The sequence below is a fragment of the Strongylocentrotus purpuratus genome, unplaced genomic scaffold, assembly GCF_000002235.5.
Source record: "Strongylocentrotus purpuratus isolate Spur 01 unplaced genomic scaffold, Spur_5.0 spur5_scaffold_13, whole genome shotgun sequence".
Classification (NCBI taxonomy): Eukaryota; Metazoa; Echinodermata; class Echinoidea; order Camarodonta; family Strongylocentrotidae; genus Strongylocentrotus; species Strongylocentrotus purpuratus.
The window spans coordinates 32,590,426-32,612,360 of record NW_022145598.1 but is presented as its reverse complement, the minus strand read 5'-3'; the positions used below and the strand labels follow the sequence as shown (position 1 = coordinate 32,612,360).

At 37.8% G+C, this 21,935-nt stretch overlaps 1 protein-coding gene across 1 annotated transcript in view; it reads left to right on the top strand.

Moving 5' to 3' along the window:
• Nucleotides 1-3,329: 3,329 nt before the first annotated feature.
• LOC586439 (vesicular inhibitory amino acid transporter) overlaps nt 3,330-21,935 on the top strand; it is a 38,699-nt gene continuing 20,093 nt past the window's right edge. The window contains exon 1 of the mRNA XM_786222.5: nt 3,330-3,647. Coding sequence (XP_791315.4) covers nt 3,330-3,647 — 318 coding nt within the window. The remainder of the gene's footprint in view (nt 3,648-21,935) is intronic.

Below are 21,935 nucleotides of genomic sequence, written 5' to 3'. Positions count from 1 at the left end.
TACAGGAAAAGGCAGACAGAAAAAGTTCGTGAGAGAGTAAAAGAGAGAGAGAGAGAGAGAAGAAGGGAAGGTAGATACAAAGAGAGACAGAGGGGAGGGGAGGGGGAGCTTTAGGTTGAAGATGCTCATTTTAAGGGGGATATCTTCAACGCAGAACATTGTAGACATGAGGAACTCGGTGAAACGGGGAATTTGTAATTTGCAGTTAAATCGTTGCTTTATCCTTGTCAGCGTGATGTAACACACTACGAAGTGATGATTACTTCAAAATTAGATCTGTATGGTGACAGGATGAACATCTGCGACCACCTCTACTGCCCCTCCCCCCCCCTCTTTCCTTTCTTTCTTTCTCCCTCTCTCTCTCTCTCTCTCTCTCTCTCTCTATATATATATATACTTTTTCTCTCTCCCCCCTCTCTCTCTCTCTCTCTCTCCCCCTCTCCCCCTCTCTCCCCTCTCTCCCCCTCTCTCTCTCTCTCTCTCTCTCTCTCTCTCTCTATCTAACAATATCTCTATCTCCCCCCTGCTTATCCATGTTACCTCTCTCTCTCTCTCTCTCTCTCTCTCTCTCTCTCTTTTCCCCTCCTTTCCCTCTCTGTAAAAACGATTTGATGAATATAAGATACTGTACATCTATAATTACGACTTACGTCACATCCCAGCACGCTTCCTCCCCCAGGGATAATCATGTAACATGTTTAAAGTTCATTGTGTGGTGTCATGTATTTCATGAATTCATATTTACATGTAAATCACACTCCGACAGCTGAATGGACCTCGTGATAATTATGATTAAGATAGTCTGAGAGGGGTAGAGCGAGAGGGTGGAAGAGAGAAATATAGGGCGACAGAAGAAAGGGATCGGGAGAGAGAGAGAGAGAGAGAGAAGGAAATGGAAAAAATGATAACAAAAATAGTTGAAGCGGAGTAGGCCTACATTTACATAATAATATGGAAAATAAATGAATTAGCAATGGCTTTGTAATCGGCCCTAACATCATTTCAATCCCGCAATATTAATTATTATCAAACAATAATGACAATAGGCCTTTTACAATAAAGTGTTGTAGATATAAAAATTGTCACAATATCTAAATTAATTCATAACGGCGTCACCGGAACATCGAACTGCCAAGATAGATCCCACAATAATTTTTGTCTTTCTTTACTTCTCCTTCGGTATTTGAACACGGTGTTTAACTTTAAGATCAAGCATAGCATCACGCAGGGGCGACCATGCATTCGTCCATGCAAGCAACCAGCAGCCGATCGCCAAAATGCAGTTTACCGATTCACGTCACCGATAAACGGTCTGTATCGATCGCTCCTAGGTCGTCTGCATGTGCAGCTGACAGCTAGCGACCAAGCCGGGCTGTCAGGCGAATATAACAAAATATAGAAAATACAGAGGATTTAAAATATCTCTATAGGGCATATCTCTCTCTCTCTCTCTCTCTCTCTCTATATATATATATATCCATTCTATCCCGAATCGCAATGCTCTCAACATGAAGCGAAACGAAAACAAGTCCGTCTGCGAAAGAAAGATCTTTTTTCTTTTCTTCTCTTTTTGAAAACCTATATCTGTCATATCTACTCCCTTTTTGTAACCATGGCAATGGTCCGAGTCCGGGAGCATTCATTATGGAAAGATTGATTTTTGTTTTACATAGAATTTTAGGCATAGTTAGCCTATTACAATATTTTCATTATTTGTGATTAAAACAAATATCAAAATACTGTGTAAATCGTTACCCATCAATAACATGAATAAAGGAATTTATAGAAATAACATCTTTCGCAAGGTATTCTTTTCTCTTCAAACCTGACTAATCACTGCTACTTACTAAAGAACGCACGATCGATAAATCGGATGTAGGCCATACAATACCATTTTTTTTTTTATACTGCTCTATCTATTTCAGATATCTATAGTTATCAATTCTTTTGGAAAATAAAATAAACTGAAACTGAAACTACTATATATTATTTTCTACACGGTAATCATGATCCTCTTAATTGGCGTCATAAAAAGCATTTTGAATTATTTTGCCATGATCTATAAGCCGCTTTAGCATCATTAAATGTTTCATTGTGTTGAATTAGTGAATATGATCGTTTAAAGTACCCGTTCCCCCAACATACTATTTACTAATACTTCTCTCACCATAATTTCATGGGTAAGATATTATGGTGAACAAAATTTGAAGGTGTAATTGCATCGCACTACTTAAAGGCATCGTTAAGAAATGTTCAATTTGAGATGCATGGCCCTACGTGTTATCCGTGTCTGTGATAATGGTGAAGCCCTAAAAAAAACGCTTCAAAATGATCATTTAGTTCCTCAAAAAGTGAGAATGTTTGATTGACCGGTTTTACCATACTCGTTTTCTCCAATAGACTGTAATGTTATGAAAACCGTTAGGAAAACAATTTGATTTCGATTTCCAATCATAAATATATTGATTATCAGACAGGCAATCGGCTCTTTAACGTCATGGGGTTCCTGACTGACCTGAAGGTTTATAATAATCATTGCAGCATGAGCGAAATCCAGAATTTTGTTTCAGATTCTGAGACAAAGTTACCCAATCCCTTTAAATCAAATAGATATCTAAATCTGTAGAATCAATTCCAGATAGTACATAGCTTATGGCATGACTATCAGTTCTGTTATCTTAGTTAGATGTGTAGATACTCTACCAAAAAATACTCATGTTCAAAAAGTGATAAAGCATAGTGATTTTTAACAAAAGCCAATAGGCATCAGAAAGGCAGAGAGAGAGAGAGAGAGAGAGAGAGAGAGAAAGAGAATTATGGTAGAGAGAGGGGAAGGAGAAATGGAGAAGAGGAATCATCAGAGCGAAAATAGAGAGGTGGGGGAGACTTAGACACAGAAAGGCAGGGAGAAATAGAGAGAGAGAGAGAGATAAAGAGAGAGAGAGAGAGGGGGAGAGAGAGAGAGAGAGAGAGTTACTACTATAAAGGAGGGGGAGGTGGGGTGGGGATGTCGTAACCCAATGCTCTTGTTGTTCGCGGTGGCAGATAGCGTTTGACCAATTCAGAAGTGCGTTCTCACAAAAAGCGCGGGAATCGAGAAGATAGTAAAAAGCGTCAGCAGAATATGAGATCGATCAGTCGTGTGCGCATTCACTGGAAAAAAGTAAAGACACTCCGAAACTGTCGTCTGCTAGGAAGCGATCAGAGATCTAAATTGTCCGGCCACCGCAGCTCACGATACAAATTATTTTCTTGGTGTGTAGCTTATGCAAAGAATGAGGCCATTCTGCTAAGTTAACTTGGATATTTAACTGTACCGTGAACGTAACATGATGAACAGCCGATATGTGAATCGGTTCCTGGATCTTTTTCGACTTTCGGGAGGCGACGAAAGCGTTCCCTTCGCCCGGCAAGATGCGACGGAACTTACGGTCATACCGGGCGCCAGTAGCAGCGGCGATAGCGACGACTCCCCCACTGTGGAGAATGGGAAGCCGCCGGGAGGCCTGCGGGATTCGAGTAACGGTGGCGCGGTGAAGCAGCACGGAGTGGATGATAAGCCTTCAGGGGAAGGAGATAACTCCAACATCATGCGAAAACAGATCACAGCTTGGGACGCAGGCTGGAACGTGACTAACGCCATACAGGTAAGATGATCTCCAATCTCTAAGAAGGCAGAAAAACAAAAAAACAAATTGAAAATGTCTTGTTAAGAGTCCTTCATCGCAAGCTGAAGTGACCACTTATTTTATGCATGTTTCTAATTTTGAAGTCTATGACAAAGTCCTTCAATGTCGGCGTAGCTTGGAGACAAAACACTTGACGCGAGTTCTTGAGTTTCCGTCGAGCTTAGCCCTTGAATAAATGTTTTCACTGAAGGCTGTCACAGTTTTGTCTTTTTGTAGATATTAGGGACGTGCTAAGATTACAGGATCGAGACTTTTCAAGACATGCTCTACTCAATGTGAAATAATAAATTCTCGTAGACAGCATCAAATATATTATTCAGTAAAGAGTAACTATATACTAAATTTTAAAAAAGGGAAAAATATAAAATATATTAAGAAGAACCAATTTGAAGCCCGTTCATATAGCCAAGACTTGGTGGAGTTGAGTCTGTCTCCCTTTGGCTATTTCAAAATGCACAGGGGCGAAGTGTGGGTCAAGCCTTTGAGGGGGCTCTTATATTTATTGGGGATGCGTGGACATGGTGGATAGGTGAAACGCAGTAAGCATGGTGGTAAGGTCAACGATTAACGGTAGGATTTGACAGTACAAGGGGTCGTGTCATATTTTTTCTTCTCTCTCTCTCTCTCTCTCTCTCTCCCTCTCTCTCCCATTCATCCTCTTCACCTATCTCTTTTTCTTTCGCCAATTGGAGTGGGAACGGGGGCGGGGGGGGGGGGCGTACCTCATACGCCGTGTTATTTATGATAGCGGTTGAATTACCCAAGAATAATGATTTATTGTGGGTAGGTCCAAAAGGGAACCATATAGGTCTAAAGAGATGTGAAGAAAACCATGGCTGAGCGGGGTTTGTGAAGGGGTATCTATATTTGTATCTGTACTTATTTCTATGTTTGTTTGTATGTTTTATTTTTTTGAGGGGGTGAGCACTTTTGTTGAAGGCGGCTTTTCAATAAATAGACCTTTAAATTTATCGTCAACGTGAATCATAATTATAGCATGCCCATTGTAATTGGTGATAATCGAGTGGTTGGATTGGCATTTGTGCGCTTGTGTGTGTGTGTATTGTGTTTTTACAGACGTGTATCAATCAAATGGGATTATTTACGTCTGGGGACCGACCTTAAAACGTCACCATCCGAAAGAAGTGAGTGACTCAGTTTCGAACCTGTGTCCTCGGCTGAATCAGTTTGTAACTTCCACTTTTAGCTGGATTACAGGCGCAAGCCACAACGCCTAGTTATGGCGCTTGTAGAGTGGCGCCTGACCGAAATACTCCTCATGGAGTGAAGTGTGTGCAATCTCATCTGTGGATAAGCAATCAAATCAAATGACCAGATGATAATAATTACAATGTAAAGCTCTTAGAAACGTAGTATTAGGCGCTATACAAATGTGACTATCATTATTATTGGTTAGATGATAATCATGAATTCATGATAATTTCAAAAGGACATGATATCGATTTGGTAGATTTGCTAGACTTGGAAATTTCGGTCAAAAATAATCCGATAATGATTTTAGATAAACTATAAAATTGAAATGGGTGAAGATATATGTTGCCCCACGCCTATGGAATAAACTGTGCATTCACAAGAATACTACACTTTTATTATTTAAAAAAAATCTGGAAACAATCCTTTGCAATTCTTTTTGATTTGTTGATTGACTAAGGGACAGCGCCTTGTATCATCTGGAAAAGGCCCTATGTAAATGCAATTATTTTTATTATTATTATTATTTGATTTGATTTTCTAACGAAAATGTTCGAGAAAATTCCCAATCTAGGTCAGACAATATGTTGTGTACCATTGCCAATGGTTGAAATATGCTCTACTTTAAAAAAGCATTTGGTTGTCATTTTGCTTATTTTGATGCTTGAGGGGCAAAATAGATCGAGAGAATACATCACGACAATCCACGAAACAGTTCTTGATGTCTTAAAGATGAATAATCATATAGGAAGGAGAAAAATGGGGAGGGGGAGAGAAAAAATGACATGTACCGAAAACTCAGCCCCCGGCGTAGCAGCAAATTAGTAAATGAGTAAATGTCAAGCAAACCCTGTCGAAGAGTGAGGAGGGGCCCACGGCTGTGTCCATCCCACACGCCACGGGGAGAAAGACGTGAAGTGTAACCCTTGATGATTATTGAAAATGATGAGTGTAATGTTAAGAGAGAGGTGGTGTAGAGAAGGGGTGGCGAGGAGAAAGAGAGAGAGAAGATGGGACGGGGATAGATGAGAAGAAGGATATAGAAGAGAAAATTTTAATATAGATAAAAGATATGTATATGATAATAATAGACAATCGAGTGTGAGTGTGCACATGTCTGGAATATGATGGGTGTGTGTGGTGTGTGTATGTGCGTGTGTCATTTTATGAGTCAGAGAGAGAGAGAGAGAGAGAAAGAGAGAGAGAAAGAATGAGATGAGAAATAAAGAGTTGTTCTAAGTCTCAAGGTTGCAAAAGTGCATTGTTAGATATTATTTTCACTAGATGTAGCTGTAATGCAAGAAATAGAATTGAATCAGTACACAATATTGCAAAACGTAGAACGTAGGCCGACCCATTTGTTTTGTGGTGGTCGAAAACGCCTCATCTTATAGACGGATACAAAAAAGTGTAGACTGGTCATCCAGTTCCCTCGGCTTTGCATTAAGGCGATTCGGTAAGGTTTTCCGTGGTTTCCGAATTTGTGATTGATGCGCGCATGCAGAACGCGTAATTGAGGCGATTTATCGGCGGAGGCACCAGCGCATCACATGTGATACTTCAAGGCATCCATCTGCCCGGGTTTAGCACCTTTATTTGCCTGACCTTGATAACGACCAAGTTTGCGCAGGAGGACTGCCAAATCGGGGCATGCACTTTACCTATTGTGATACTGCATAGTATACATGTTTGTACATAGTCATATGGTATTTTTTCTTTCATTTCTTCAACTTTATCCTAATCCATTCACCGCTGTCGATCCTTAATGATAAATTGCTTACATACACCCCTCTCTAAACCCATTAAACACACTCCTACACTGTCAAATTTTGTTTGATATCACTAGTCTTGACGAACTAGAATAGTACATTCATATTTAATAAATGCTGCACAATACTTGCTCATTGAGTCCTCTGACTCAATACACCAATCTGATCTTATAAAACTGTCAGATCGGACTCGGCCTTTGGCAAGTCTGTATGTCATCCCTGATGCTAACACTTCTCATTTCTTCGCTTTGCTTCTAGCCTCGATATTAAAGCTACCTTGCTATGATCCTCTCAGATTCTGCAAGCTCCTGCTTTGTATACTACACTTTCCCGTGCTTCCTTATTATCGACTACCCAATATGTAACAACCGGAAGTATGCGTGAAGCACATCGAAGGTCTCCTACCCCCCCCCCCCCCCCTCCCCCGAAGGAGAACAATGATCTTGCTATGACACAAGCGAGCAATAATTTCATCGCCACCGTATACAATTATGCTCTTGAGCTTCGTACTACTAAACAACGGCTATCGAGACGATAAGCCTGATATCTGATGAATTAAAACCAACATAACAATCTCACTTCTACGATTTTTTTTTCTCTATTTAAAATATTTAGCTGAAATGATTTAGCCGAATTCAAATAAGTGTACGAATATGAAAACTGATACGATTTTCGCTTTCTTCCTTCTTTCTTTTTAAGTGGTTTTGAACTTTCCGATCTTATTGCTGGTTTATTTTACAATTCTCTTCATCTACAAGTGCTTTCTAAACACAGTCGAGGTTCTCTAAAATCCATAACATTCGGTTAGCCCCGAGTCATGTTCTAAATATCGAACCAAAAAAGCACATCTATCACAAGTCATACCTGTACATTATGACAAAAAAGCTTTCCAAATTCCCTAAGATACACTTCGTTTTTCTTAACCATACAATTAATTTTCCTTTAACGATATGCCCACAAACTATATGATTTTGCAGGTTACAGTGAAATGGCTCTTAATGTGTGTGCACTACGATCATGGCGATATCAATTTGAAATATTGATATCGGCCTATGAAGCGAAAATACTACCGTCTGACTTCCTGAATTCGTATCCAGACCAGTTGTATATTTATTTATTTATTTATTTATTTAAGGATGTTCACAATTTCACAATTCATTGAAGTTAACATCACATGAAAAATTAATATAAGATGACAAATCATTTTCAATTTTACAATACATTTGAATTAACTTCACGTGAAAAAGTTGCAACTTATATACAGTTTGAAGAATGAACACACAAAGGTGATGAAACATAAGCAAATAGAGCTTGAATCGTTACAACACCTTTCAAATATATAATATATGACAAATAAAGTTCCTAAAGTTTTGTAGTGAACTATTTACACTATTTACAAAGTTTTAAAAAAAAGAAAGAAAAAAAAAAAGAATTTCGTTAGGCCTAGTAACAAAATTATGTTAGATTTAATTAGAACTGATAAATAGATTATAATGTAAGTAATATCTTACATCTGTGAAATGATAATACATTTGAGTGCTCTTTTATTTGTAATGTCTACAATATTCCTGCGAACTTTAGAAATGATAGCATTTTCTGTCTTTATTTTTGTTAATACACTTGCATGTCTTATTTTCTTATCTATGTTGGCCTTTATCGTTCTTTGTTTCTTTATTATTTTCTTGTACCCTTGTGGAAAGGAGCGTTTTGCTTTGTAGCCTGTAGGTATTTTGCTTGGTTGGCGGGCTGGTATAGCTCAATCAAATATTCCATTCTCTCCCATACCGTAATAAAACTGCCTCCAATTTCAGAACAAAGTTTGTAACATTTCAATCATTGGCTGTCTCTACTTGTAGTACGGAAGTATACGGAGGGTCTCAGTGCAAATCAATACTCATGACGTCACAATGCTTCTTAAGCCTTCCAATCGAGACATAGAAATTGATGTGAGGATGCACTGAATCAGAAGTACTTCAAGAGGCTATGGTATCATCTTTCCCCTTTCCCCCTATCCATGCATCCATGTTCCGTGACCCTTTTTTCAAGTACCCCGAGATACATTCCTTAGTATTCTCCCATCTGATAATGGACATCAAGGACCATGATATTCATAATTCCATCTCTAAATAAAAACTCAAATTAACTTTTAGTCTTGCATGAACAGTGATGAAAAAGAGATACTCATAATTAAATCATTCCAGTTTCCCAAATACATGTATACAGTAGGTTTGCGGTTGCACCATGTGTGTGTGTGTGAGAGAGAGAGAGAGAGAGAGAGAGAGAGAGAGAGAGAGAGGGTTGAGGAGTCCTGAAAAAGGACTCTGACTCGGTAATCTTTCTTTCAGGACTACCACACCCCATAGATTACCGAGTCAGAGTCCTTTTTCAGGACTCCTCAACCCTCTCTCTCTCTCTGTCTCTCTCACATGGTGCAACCGCAAACATACTGTATATCTACATCACCATGCAAGCCGACACTTACAAGCAGCAAATACATGTGGTATTGACTATGGAAACCAGTCCGTCACAATTAATCTTATTGATTCGCGGTTTTATTTACCCACGCCTAGCCACATCAGTATGATTATTATTACTTCAATATTGGCAGGTACCCTTTTAATAAACGTGGATTGAATGTAATGAAGCTATACAAAGGGGCAATTCCACGGTAACGGAAGGACACTCAGACAAGATTTTTGAACTTCAGGTTCATACTAAAAGAACTGTTTTATTAGTATAAGATGTGAAACAGTACAGATATAATACCTATATAAGTGCCTCTAATTCTCCCCCAAAAAATTGTCATTATAGTTAAGTAGTTTAAGAATGTGCATATTAATTATCTCGGTAACGGAAGGACATAAAAATGGACATGGTTTTTCCAGTTAATTAGTGTTTATCCAAACTTTGTGAAGTTGATGAAGCTTTCCACTTGACTGAAACACATTTTGTTCCCCATAGTTTAATACATACTAATAAAACATTTCTTTTAGTATGAACCTGAAGTTCAAAAATCTTGTCTGAGTGTCCTTCCGTTACCGTGGAATTGCCCAAAGGCCTTTTGATATCATGTAAACATCGGGCAAGTTTCGAACCCGGGACCCTTCGTATGCAGATGATATAAGGGTTAAACATGAGAACTTTCCATATTACTAATCGACCAGCCAAACATTAACCAAAATGCTTTATAAAAAGATTCCATGGCGTTTAGGGGGTAATGCATAGCATGCAAAAACTCTTGCAAACATACTGCGGAACAAGATAGGGCTGAATGCCACGCGCACTTTTTAAAACTAAAAATCTCACTTTGGGCCCAAAATTTGAAAGAATGTCAATGTCATGATATTTTTTGACCGATCGGAATATGAATTATCTGATAAAGAAATATCCTGTAAAAAGACATCAACTCATTTGGGATAGCGTAAAATGACTTATCCATCACATTATCTGGTCATTTCTTTTCTTTGAGTGGCATAACACCATATATTATGATTATTATGTTTAATCAAGAAAAAAAAGTGTTTTAATGGACAGCTTTATGGTTTTGAATCGCGTTGAAATATGATTAGTTTTAATATCCCCATATTCTGAGTAAATCGTACTTTTATGTTTCATTATGCAATACATTATGTGTAATATCCAACTTTCAAATGTATATCAAACAGGTTTATTACTTCAAACTCATAATGGAAATTATATCAATTGAAAGTTCTTACTCAAATAATACGTATTCGGTCAAAAAAGGAAAAATCATGATTTTCGACACTCTTCCAAATTTATAGTAAAAAAATAAATGCAGGTGGCATCCACCCCTGTGTTATTTTTTAATATTTTCGCAAGAATTTTTGCCATTCAATACCCCCAAAATGCCGTCCGAAGTAAAAACAAAAAACAAAATCGTGTCTTGGCTGGTCTACTATTACAGCGCTCCCACACACGCACACACACACACACACACACACACTCACCCACACCCGCGCACACACTGGTCAGCGATGCATTTCCTTCGGTATCTTCTCGGCTCATAATGGACTTGAACATGTTGAAGGACTTCGATGATAGCCCTTCATAATTACATCTCCAAATAAAAACTCGAACGCACTTGCTTGAAGGAGATGTTCATAATGAAATCATCCCGAATTCCACTCCGTCACAATATAAATGACGGATCTTTGGAGAACAACAATTATAGTGTGTCCTTCTGAAGTTTCGTTATTTGATTCTGTGTGAAAATGGACTATTCTGTACCTAATCTCATAATTGATGGAAGCTGTTTAAATAAAGATGTGTTTATACGTGAAAAGGTGAAAGCAAGTGGTAATACATTGGAGCTGTCTAAATAAAAAGTTGTCTGGTGTACCCCCCCCCCTCCTTTCATAAATTCGAATTAAGACTTTTTCTTATTCTTTAAGGACTTCATTTGTCGATGAAATGATATATATTATATATATATAACGTGGGCCTCTTTTTCATGGAATAATTGTTTTTGTTTTGTGAGTGGACAAACGGTATTTTGACGTGCATTGTAAATTAATCATAAATATGTTCATAATGGCTGACCCGAGGTCTTGTGGTGTATTTCTCCCCTTCACCTTTTAGATGTTTTATCACAGGGATACACTGAAACAAGTGAAAATATTAATTCCTGGATATATAAAGAAGGCTAAAAGACTTGTTTCTTCTAAATATCAGTGGATTTATCTATTATTATGTTGTAATCATCTATTTATTTAAAAGAAATGTATAACAAGACACGCGTTGGCACAAATACACGGACAATAATCATAATAAAGTCCATAAAACTATTCGCAGTCAAGGCAGGTTTGTGCAATGCATCGTAGAGTCATATACAATATTATATATATGAGTGTGTATGTGTGTGCGTTTGTGTGACGGGAGGGGGGATTGAGATATGCTCCTCTGAACACTAGCATCATCCCCTCTCAAAAAACCCTCACAATTATAGAGCTCTTGATGAACTGTAACGAGGAGGAGTATTATGAATAATCGTTTATTGGTAAGTGTTTGCCATTGGAAATCAAATTACGGAGAAGTTATGGCAGCAGTATATCAACCAAGCGAACTAATTGGCACACCCTAACGCCATCCTTCTGGAGCGTAAGCCAACGTATTTTCAGCACCTCTAGAAAAGGAAGGGGGATATTCTATTTTCATCGTGTAAGCAGTTAGTTTGGTATCAGTAAATAATGTATGTTTCTTGGATGATGGTAGTAGTGCTGTAAGTGTTCATTAATGCATTTTGATGATCACGCTCTATAAGAGAAACAATTTAATTATGCCATAGAAATGTATGTATCACAAGAAGAGAAAGAGAGGGAGAGAGAGAGAGAGAGAGAGAGAGAGAGAGAGAGAAATGGGGAGAGGGGAGGGGGATGGTAGAGGGAGAGAGAGAGAGGGAGAGAGGGGTGGTAGAGAGAAGGATGTGGTAGAGAGAAGGAAGGGTGGTATGGAGTGAGATATTAGCTAAACTTGCTTAAATTGGTTAATATGTTTATTGTTTGTTTTGCCTGACTGCTAAGAAAGCATGTGTATGCTTGTACATGTAATTAGGCAGCCAGGGGACCGTAGGCTTTGAGTCCTCTCAGAGGGACTTGGTAATGAGGCTTAATACCTATACCCAAAGGACGTTAGCGCATCGACTTGGTTTCGAACCCGGGACCTCATTACTTAACTTAATTACACATTTTGAATGTATAGACATAGAGATGCCATAACACTTTACAAAAAGGTTAATTGAAATATCTTCGAGCTCATGAACGGTTTTACATCGGTTACTACATTTGCCACTCTCCACCCAGGTACAATGGGCACCTGGTAGGAGCTTATTCCGTGAATGCTTTCAGCACCTAACTTGAGCATGCCCTGAAATTAATGTACACACAATGACATTTTAGCTACTATCGTTTAGGGTAAAGCAAGTTATTTCACAATAAATCAGTCGCTCTTATTTCGTTAGTTCATTGAATAAAAAATGACGCATAATGTGAAAGAAAGGAAGACCGAAAGAAAGGAGTAAAACATTATTATCTTGAGAGCAGGAAGAGTAAAGATCAACATCATCTTCCTCGCTAAGGTGGTTTTTCATCATTTCCTCATCTAATTCCCACATGATGATAGTGTGGGTGGCAACTCGCAATAATTCATCACCGTTTGACTAAGGCAACGACCAAGCAAGCATTGGTTTTTAGCTCGACCGACCGACATTAGGCACTCGAAGATGCGTTTAATGCAAATATGAAGTGTGTGGAATGATTTATAGATCGGGCAGGACATCCCTAAATTTGATTAAATTTGCTACTTTATACTGCGCTACCTGTCTGCCTGCTCTCAATCAAATTCCACAGCTATCATTGGGGAAATCAGTCTACCTACCTGTGTTAGGATATGGATGTAAGGTTGGTATTGTGACGATGGCGGTAGGGGGTAGAAGTCGGTAGTAGTCGCTCTATGCAAAGCGAATTTATTTCATTCTCCACATTTTTTTTGTGGGTAAAATAATCATTTCAGGTCTTCTTTATTTTCTCCACATTATGAACAAGGACAAGATAATCCTAATAATAAACGTAATTATAAAACAGAAAATTAGCATAGAAACGTCTTTCACGTTGTTTTTTTTATAGTCTTGCGAGTTTAGTTACAGGAAATGTAAAACGAACCTACTTGGAAGCAATGCCTCTTGGGTGTAGGTTCGCACAATAATAATTTAAACTTCATACATTTATAACAGAATTTTGAAAGATTGCGGAGTCAGAGAAACATGACGGAGAAAAAAAAAACACGAAACAAAAACAAATAAAAACAGTGGCAGAATGACAAGATGAGAATGGTAGACGAAGAAAATAAGAATGAGAGAGTGACAAACAGGGAAAGAGGGTAAACGGCAGAAAGAGAAGAAGAAGACAATTAATCCGAGGTCCATATCCCATACTAGCAAAGAGCTTCATCACTGCATCCTTGGACGAAACACAACACTAACCCTAAAAATTCTATCTCTGAAGTAATAAGGCCAAAATACATTGCAGAAAAAAAAAAAAAATTGAAGAAGAAAACAAAAATTATACTATTGGAAAACCCATAACAAAGACCGTCGGTGTTTGATAATTCTGTTTTTGGTGGTTTTTGCGCCACTTGTCGCTGCTTGCAAGGAGAGTCACGTGACCCAAAACCAGAATAATTCGCTGTTGTTTTGAGAGCGAGCATTTACACTGCAAAAGCCGGTGGATTTTTGGCCGGCGTTTATAAAACCACACTCAAAAAGCGGGTTTTCCGAGTCTGGCTTGCCAATAATTCTATGTTTTGTGTAGAAAATTTACTTTAGTAAATTGTTCTTAAAATGGGAGGCTAATTATTGTGACATGAGAATTAAGAATGATGTTACCCTGAATAGGGTGAGTTTTTCCTTTGGTGTTTGGAATTCAGTTACACCATGATTAAAGCCTCTCTGAGCCGAGACCTAAAACCAGTAAGCTTAATTGTCGTTTTTCCGTGACAATCGTGTTTATAGGTTGTTGCCTAGCAACTTCCGACAGAACTCGAGAACGTGAGTAAAACCGACGGTTTATGCTTGCGGTGAAATTGTCGGAACACAGGAATGTGAGAAAAATCGACGATTTCTGGTTGCGGTGTAAATGCAGCTATTAATGGAAATGGTTCATTATAAAAGTCAAAATCCTCTAGAAAACCAGGTCAATGTATAGAAACCCCCTGGTTTTGCCTTTCGATAATTGAGCCTGCGAATCCCCCGTAATCGTTTAATAAATCCGGTAGATTAATTTCAGGGTCGGTCACTACTCATGCACTCATGCAGTTAATGACAATCATCAGATCATGACGACATTAATTTAATGACAGCTTTGTGTTGAATATGATGGTGGAAATATTATGTGATGATGACGATAGTATATATTAATAATGGTGTAGCTCATTGGAGTCGTAGCAGTAAAGCAACGGCGTGAGTAGAAGTATGTTGTTTCCAATGATTTATTACAGTATAACGCAAGAACATTAAGACAGTTTGAACATTGATATGACAACCATGGTATTTCAAAACAAATATGAAAAGGAAGAGAATCAGCTAAATGCAGAATATTCTTGAACGAAAACGTTATTTCCGAAGAAATTAAACATCTCATAATTCCCGTTTCTTGAAGTGAGCACGATCTCCATCGTAAAGAGCGCAGCTGCAGCGCAACATTCCCATTCAAAAGCGCGACATGATTATCTCATTTTCTCGCGTCTCTTTAGGCTACTGTATCTGCCTCAATCCCCAACAGTGATATCCACTTCAGATTTCCGAACAATATAGACTGCATGAAGATGTAAAAGAAGAAGAGGTAGAAGAAGAAGGAGAAGAAAAAGAAGAAAAAGAAGAAGATGAAGAAGAAGAAGAAAAAGAAAAAGAAGAAGAAGAAGAAGACAGACAAGAAAAGGGTGGAGGAGAAGAAGAAGAAAAATCGCAGTTCGAAGAGGAGCAGCAAGAAAAAGAAGAAAAGGAAGAAGGATTGCAGACGAGGCTCGAGAAACCAAAACAACAAGAAGAAGAAGACGAGAAGAAGAAAAAGACGAAGGAGGAGGATGAAGAACTTTAAAGAGAGAGAGAGAGAGAGAGAGAGAGAGAGAGAAATAGAAAGAGGGAGGACGCAGGACATTAATTTGATACATCATTCGGATGTCAGATGAGATATAAATCTCTAGGGTGGATGGTTACAAACTCGGCAACATTTGAGCCGTTCGATTTGGGTAAACTGAGCGATACGGGAGATAAAACATTCCTCGATATTTCGCGGGTGTATTTGATTTTCATTTCAAGAGCAATGAAGTAGAGCTCAGTCCACAATAAGGTGCACGGTTCGGCTCCACGCGAGAATGGGACACAGGTCATACAGGTATTCCCTCTTTTCCCCTGCATGAAACGGATTTCTAATACGGAGAAAAGGAGCCAATGTGAAATAACTATACGTCGCATATTAATTTAAGGAGAGCGTGACATCATTAAGTCCTCAAGGCATCTCTTAAGTTCAAAAAACAAAAAGCTGAGTCATAAGAGGAGTATTTATGCAATTTTTGCAAAGAATAATAAAGATTAGATTCACAGCATGTCTTACAAATAAAGAATTGATAATCATAATATTATTATAGCTTACACTAGGGTGTTATAAAATATTACCCAATAGTTTGCCTTGATGCATAAAATTAGCAGTAGCTTAAAATTGTATTCACGTAAGGCCAATTTTACGAATCGCAAGTGCTCTACGCTTATTGCAGATTCAATGGAGTTATTTGATACATTGTGACTATGGTGATGAAATGCAACTATGGGAAGGTTCTCCCCAATTAATTCATACTTTTGTTATGCGCCATTTTGAATTTTGTAATAGTTTGCTTTTTGGTCTTCCGTCTTATCAAATCTAAAGATTACAACTTATTCAAAAGTCAGCAGCGTGATTCGTAACACGAACAAAGAAATATTAATTAATATCTCCAGTCTTAAGAAATTTACATTGATTACCTATCCAGTGTAAATTACTTTTATTAACTATTATACACATTTTTATCAGTTTGTTCCATCATTTCTCATTGAATTGTTAGTGCAGGAAAAACCGAAAAAGACGCTGCGTTCCAGTTAAAGTCGTTATTGTATGTCCTACAAACTATGACGACATCTTACGAGGAAAGTGAGATCAAATAAATTACCGAGCTAACGTCGCTTGAGCATCACCCCCCTCCATTTCTTTAAATACACATGTTTAGAGTGAAAGCGATTTTGAGAATGTATCCTTTTGTTTGGAGAACGTGCTGAAAAAGTAATAAGGAGAAGAACGTGATACTCTATACAAATTGTATTGATGATTCTTTGATAAACACACACACGTATGTAGTGAGATGTATCAAGAGAGGTCATTAAGATGTCGATGTATACACGGCTTTAGCATGGGCATTTAACACTTACAACATGACGTCGTCGTACTATTTATGTGAATATAATATTGCACGGATAACACTGTAGGCACTGGCGTAGCCAGCCTTGTTGAACGGGTGGGGTGCACAGAATGATGGAGGCTACACGGAAAATCATAGTCGTAGGATTCCGTGGATTACCTCATTTTTTGCGGATGAGAAGATGGACATGGCCCCATTACCTCCCCTCACCCCTCCCACCCCTCCCCCACCACATGATACACCTACATCTATTATCTTTAATATTTCCTCCACCAACGGAAAATGTCAATACTGCTCAGAGATTGTGGTATGCTTTATGTTTTTATGTATTCGGTGACAAACCTGTGCTCTAATTATGCATTGGGCCCCACAAATACAAAATCATAGCATAATGCGCATTGCTATGGGGTCATGTTATATAGAGCACTCTAATTTCAGTCAAAGCGGAAACTTCATGTAATGGCATGATAAACAAAGAGCTATGAACTGTAATGAATATTTTCCACAAACCATTTATAATTATGTAGAGCGAAATATGTATGAATTGGAGTATTTGGGCATGCATGCCCAGCCAACAGTTGCTAATTTCTATATGACATAAACATCTGTTGTTCTATATTTGCATTCATTAGCTCGAGAGATCGATACCTCTGGGATTGATATATTATATTTCGCACTTTAAATACATTTTATAACGTTTTTAAGAAAGCGATAGTAGATATAATACTAACGTCATATGCTAATTATTCGTATTTGTTGAAGCATTTCTCATTCATGAGGGCCCTACCCTAATCAAATTCATGAAGGATTATTAAATGCTACATAAATATTGACAATCACTTGTCATTAGTATTGTCATAATTACTGATACTGTATATTAACTAAACTACAGTTTTACAGTAATTCTGAATTAAATGCATTAAAGAGCAATATTGCCATCGAAACACAAACAAACAATCACACGGTTGAAAATTATCGGAAGCGATGAATCATGTTTTCGCGTTCAAATGAATAAAAAAATGATATACGAAACAAAACAAAACAAAAATTGTGCACGCCTGTTAATGGGTTCCCAAAGGATTTTATGACGGTATACATAACCAGCTTCAAGCTCAATGTCTATGCGAGGAATATCACCACCGCGATATTAAAACCCACTAGACGTATGCGCAGATTAACTTTTTGACAAAACTAACCGCATTTCGCGTTTTATTCCAAATTTTCGCGGCCTCTCGATTGGCTTTGCGATCAATCATGCCCTACTTCCAATTCAATTATGCTGCGATTTGTACAATTTTGGACAATACCCATCGCTCAGTCGCAATTTTCTAGGGTTGTTTTTAGCCCTTGCCTTGGTGCGCAATGAAAGTGGATTGATATGGAAACAAATGAAGGAGTAAAGACCAATTCTGTTGGGACGGGAAAAATAATCTATTGCCTCTTCTCTAACAAACCTTTTTCTCGTGCATTTAGAAAAATTATTGCAAAATATTTACAATTTACGAACAACCAAGATTAGCATCATTTACTTACAAAAATCAGAAAGTAATCGCCAGCCTAATTTACTTTGGACAGCTCTGGAATATACATAAAGCTATTTCGAAACGCTACAAAAATGGAAAAGATAAAAGAGATTTTATATTGTAACATTTCTTTAAAAGAGAATTCAGAAAAAGAATAGAGCTGATATACAATAGCAGAAAGGAAAGAATACAAACGAAATGAAAAGGATGACTTACAAAAGGAATTGTTAAAGGTAAAGACCAGTTATGGTCATGCGATTGCATTGTGAAAGAAACGTTGTGGAATCGATCAGAAAAGGTTGATCATCTAGCATCTAGCATCTGCAAGGTTCTGGAATCATCAAAATGATAAGAAATTTGGCCCATTCTTCGTAAAGTTACAAGCACTATAAACAGAAAGATGTATATAGGACTACTCTATATCTATCACAGTCCATGAGAGAAACAAATTTACCAAATATATGAATTAGTAGGCGGTTTCCCGGCAATTTTTTTATCATCATGTATTAGTCAAAACATATTCTTTCACATGATTGGTAATAAGAGCTTCCATTTCATTTTTTGGCGTTTCCAATACTGGTCTTTACCTTTAAAATTCTTTTAAAAATTTGACCGATATGTGCAAGTTAAAGGGACTATGTCCCATTTGCAGGCCAAAAAAATGAAAAAGTTAAATTCCAACTGCATTTGAAAGATAATACCAATTTAGAACTTCCCTAAAAAAGGTAGGGCTTGAAAAGGTCTTCAAGTGAGAAAATAATGATTATTAGTTGTCAAATCGACTTTAGGGCTATAGAGCCCAAAAGTAATAGTCTTGATTTTTCAGACAATTGTACCGAATGGTCATACGTTTTATGCTGCGCAAAGATTCAATCAGTTTAATCTTGGCCATCACAAGAAGTGGGTTATTGATGTAGACAAATGCTCATGTACCCTTTACAACTCTTTTCATGTATGTTATTACCAAAGAAGAAAAAAAGGCCAGTCAGTCACTCAATAGTGTCTGACAGTGAAGTCTAACAAGTAAACGGGTTTCCTTGCATAATTTGAATATTGCTGCTAACGTTTAAATTTCACAGATAGGACATACATGACATATTCATAATTCCTGCAAAGTTCTGCAGAATTTGAGGTTGGCTGCAAAAGGGACATAGTACCTTTAAATGTAATGTTGTAGTTAACTACCTTGTTTGTTATTTGTGAATATTTAATGTTTTATCGACTTGTAAGATTTATCTAAATTGATCCGTGATTTCTCGTTATTGATAATTATCTTTGCCTTGTCTTTAACCCTTGATAAAAAAAACTGCGATGGCTTTGCGACGGTTTTTTTTTTGCTGCCCCCGGCCCTATTGAGAGATGACGGAAATGCGAATAAGTAATACATGATATATAGGAGCCCTTTGTTCTTGCATCCCCATAAGATATCATATAGAGCTTGATTCCTATCCTTTATACCCCCAAAATTATATTTTTTGTATCGCTCTTGTATTTCATCATAATAATAACGATGTCTTCTATCCACCAACCAGGCGCTCTTGTCGCTTGCTCCGAATAATGATGGTGTATAAACTATCTACATGTATGTTTGCTGCTCCTGCATAGGTATGGTTTAAATGATATTAAACAGTTATTCAATGAATCGTGTTAATCCCATAAATCCAAGTCTTCCTTTTTGTTTCCTTTTTTTAAACGGTGATCATTATTCTTTCATTGAGCTGAATGCAAATAAGCTTCGAGGGTGCCTATTATACGTTTAAAAGAATTAGCGATTGAATGCATTCTCCTTTTGTATCTCGTTTTCTTAAAAATTACCTGTAATAATCGTCCATAGTATTTTCTGTTTCCTTTGCCCTCCTCCCCTCCCTTGTCCGACTCTATTTCTCGTGCACTTTCTATCCTACATCTTCATAGATTATTATATTGATCTGCTTTCAACCCTAATCCTCTCCCCTCCCACGTGTATGCTTCTAAATCTGTCTTTCAGAAATCTGTATTTTCATGTTGCCCCCCACCCCACCCCCTCTCCAGATCAATTTCTCACTTGCATCAATTGCAACAGCTTTTCTCCGTCTCATCTTGTTGGCATGGCAACGATCTGATCGATGATTGAGATTAGCACCGTCTCGAGTTTCCCGCCAAACGGACGAAGAAGAAATAAACGACAACAAAAAATAAGTGATCTCGACATTCGAAGACATACCACCATGAGAATGTGAAGCAGCGGATGCGAGGGATAGCTTACCGTTTTTGTTCTCTGAATGGAATGTTTCCATATTTGCAGCAAACTGTTCACGAGCAAAAGTGGATTCTTGACCATGTTTCAGAAATGTTAGTCTTATACCTCATAAACAAATGACACACTAGTTTCGGACGGACGCGAAGTTATAAAACTTGTGTAATTATGTTTAAAAACGAACCCATTGATAGAAGTGCAGTGTGAGAGGGAGAAGAGGAAAAGAAAGAGATACAAATGAAAAATAGAGAAAGAAGGGGGATAAAGAAAGAGAAAAATCAGGTGCTGATTAGACAGATATGCAGAGAAAGAGAGAAGGAGATACAAACAACTGAACGTGAACATAAAGAAGGTATCCCGACATCCAAAGATATAAGAATGTGAGATAGTGGATGTGAGAGATAGCCTACCACTTTAGTTCCGACAACCTATATCTTGGGAACGACTATGTTTCTATCTTTTTTGCGAACTTGTTAAATAAGCAGAACTAAATTCTTGACTATGGTGCAGATATGTTAGTTCTGGTTGGTAGTTTACCGCTTAAACAAATGATACACTACAGTTTCGGACGGACAGCATTTGTTCGGCAGGGATTTCTCTCTCCTTTTTTTCGAAATCGCGCAACCCCCTCTCCTTTTAGCAATTTAGACCCGCCCCTATTTCCGACGTATGTAGATTGTGTACTTGTGCAACGATATGAGTGTATCCCGAATCGGGTTAACCAGTTAGCTCTGCAACCGTTGTGAAAACAACTCTTGGTTGAATCAAATTAAGGAGGCATAATTCGGTCGCCGAGCCCTGCCCAGAATGACGAATAGTTGCTCCTCACATGAAGAACACAGAAATGTCATGCCTTGTCTTGCTTCTAATTATTCCCTTTAAGGCAATGTAATCGTAGATGATTTCAATGCCCTTCAAAGTAGACATTGAAAGATCGTTATTTCAGTAAAGCCGATGGATCAATTTTGACCCTTTACTCCTTACCACTGCGAGTCGCTGTAAAAAGTCAATAGCAAGTACTTGTATGCCTGTATGACACTTATATGGTACAGGAAATTGATGCTAAGCGTCCAAAATTATCTTAGTGGACGGTATTTCATAAAGTGTAATATGGTTGAAGTACTGAATGGGGAAAGAAATGACACCAACATAGAGGGAAACAGGTCGTGTAAAATTTAAGAAGAGAGAGAGAGAGAGAGAGGGTCATATCTTCTTTTAACTCTAAGCTACGGTGTTTGAGAAGACGACACGTGTTGGAATACAAACGTAAAATACTAAATCCCCCCCCCTTAAAAAAGGAAACTATTATTAGTACTGTTACAATTGTAATTGAAGTAAATAAAATAGAAAACATGACGACTGATGTATATATTGATAATTCAATGGGATATTACTGATGGCATAACAATTATGTGTACTTCGAAAGAGACGTGCGTGTTGTCACCGAATTTCAAATTCGCCCTTTTCCATTCTCTTTTGACAATCGCGTTAAAAATAAATAATCCCCTCATCATTGGGAAGGAGGTCAGCTTTTAAAAAAGGGAAC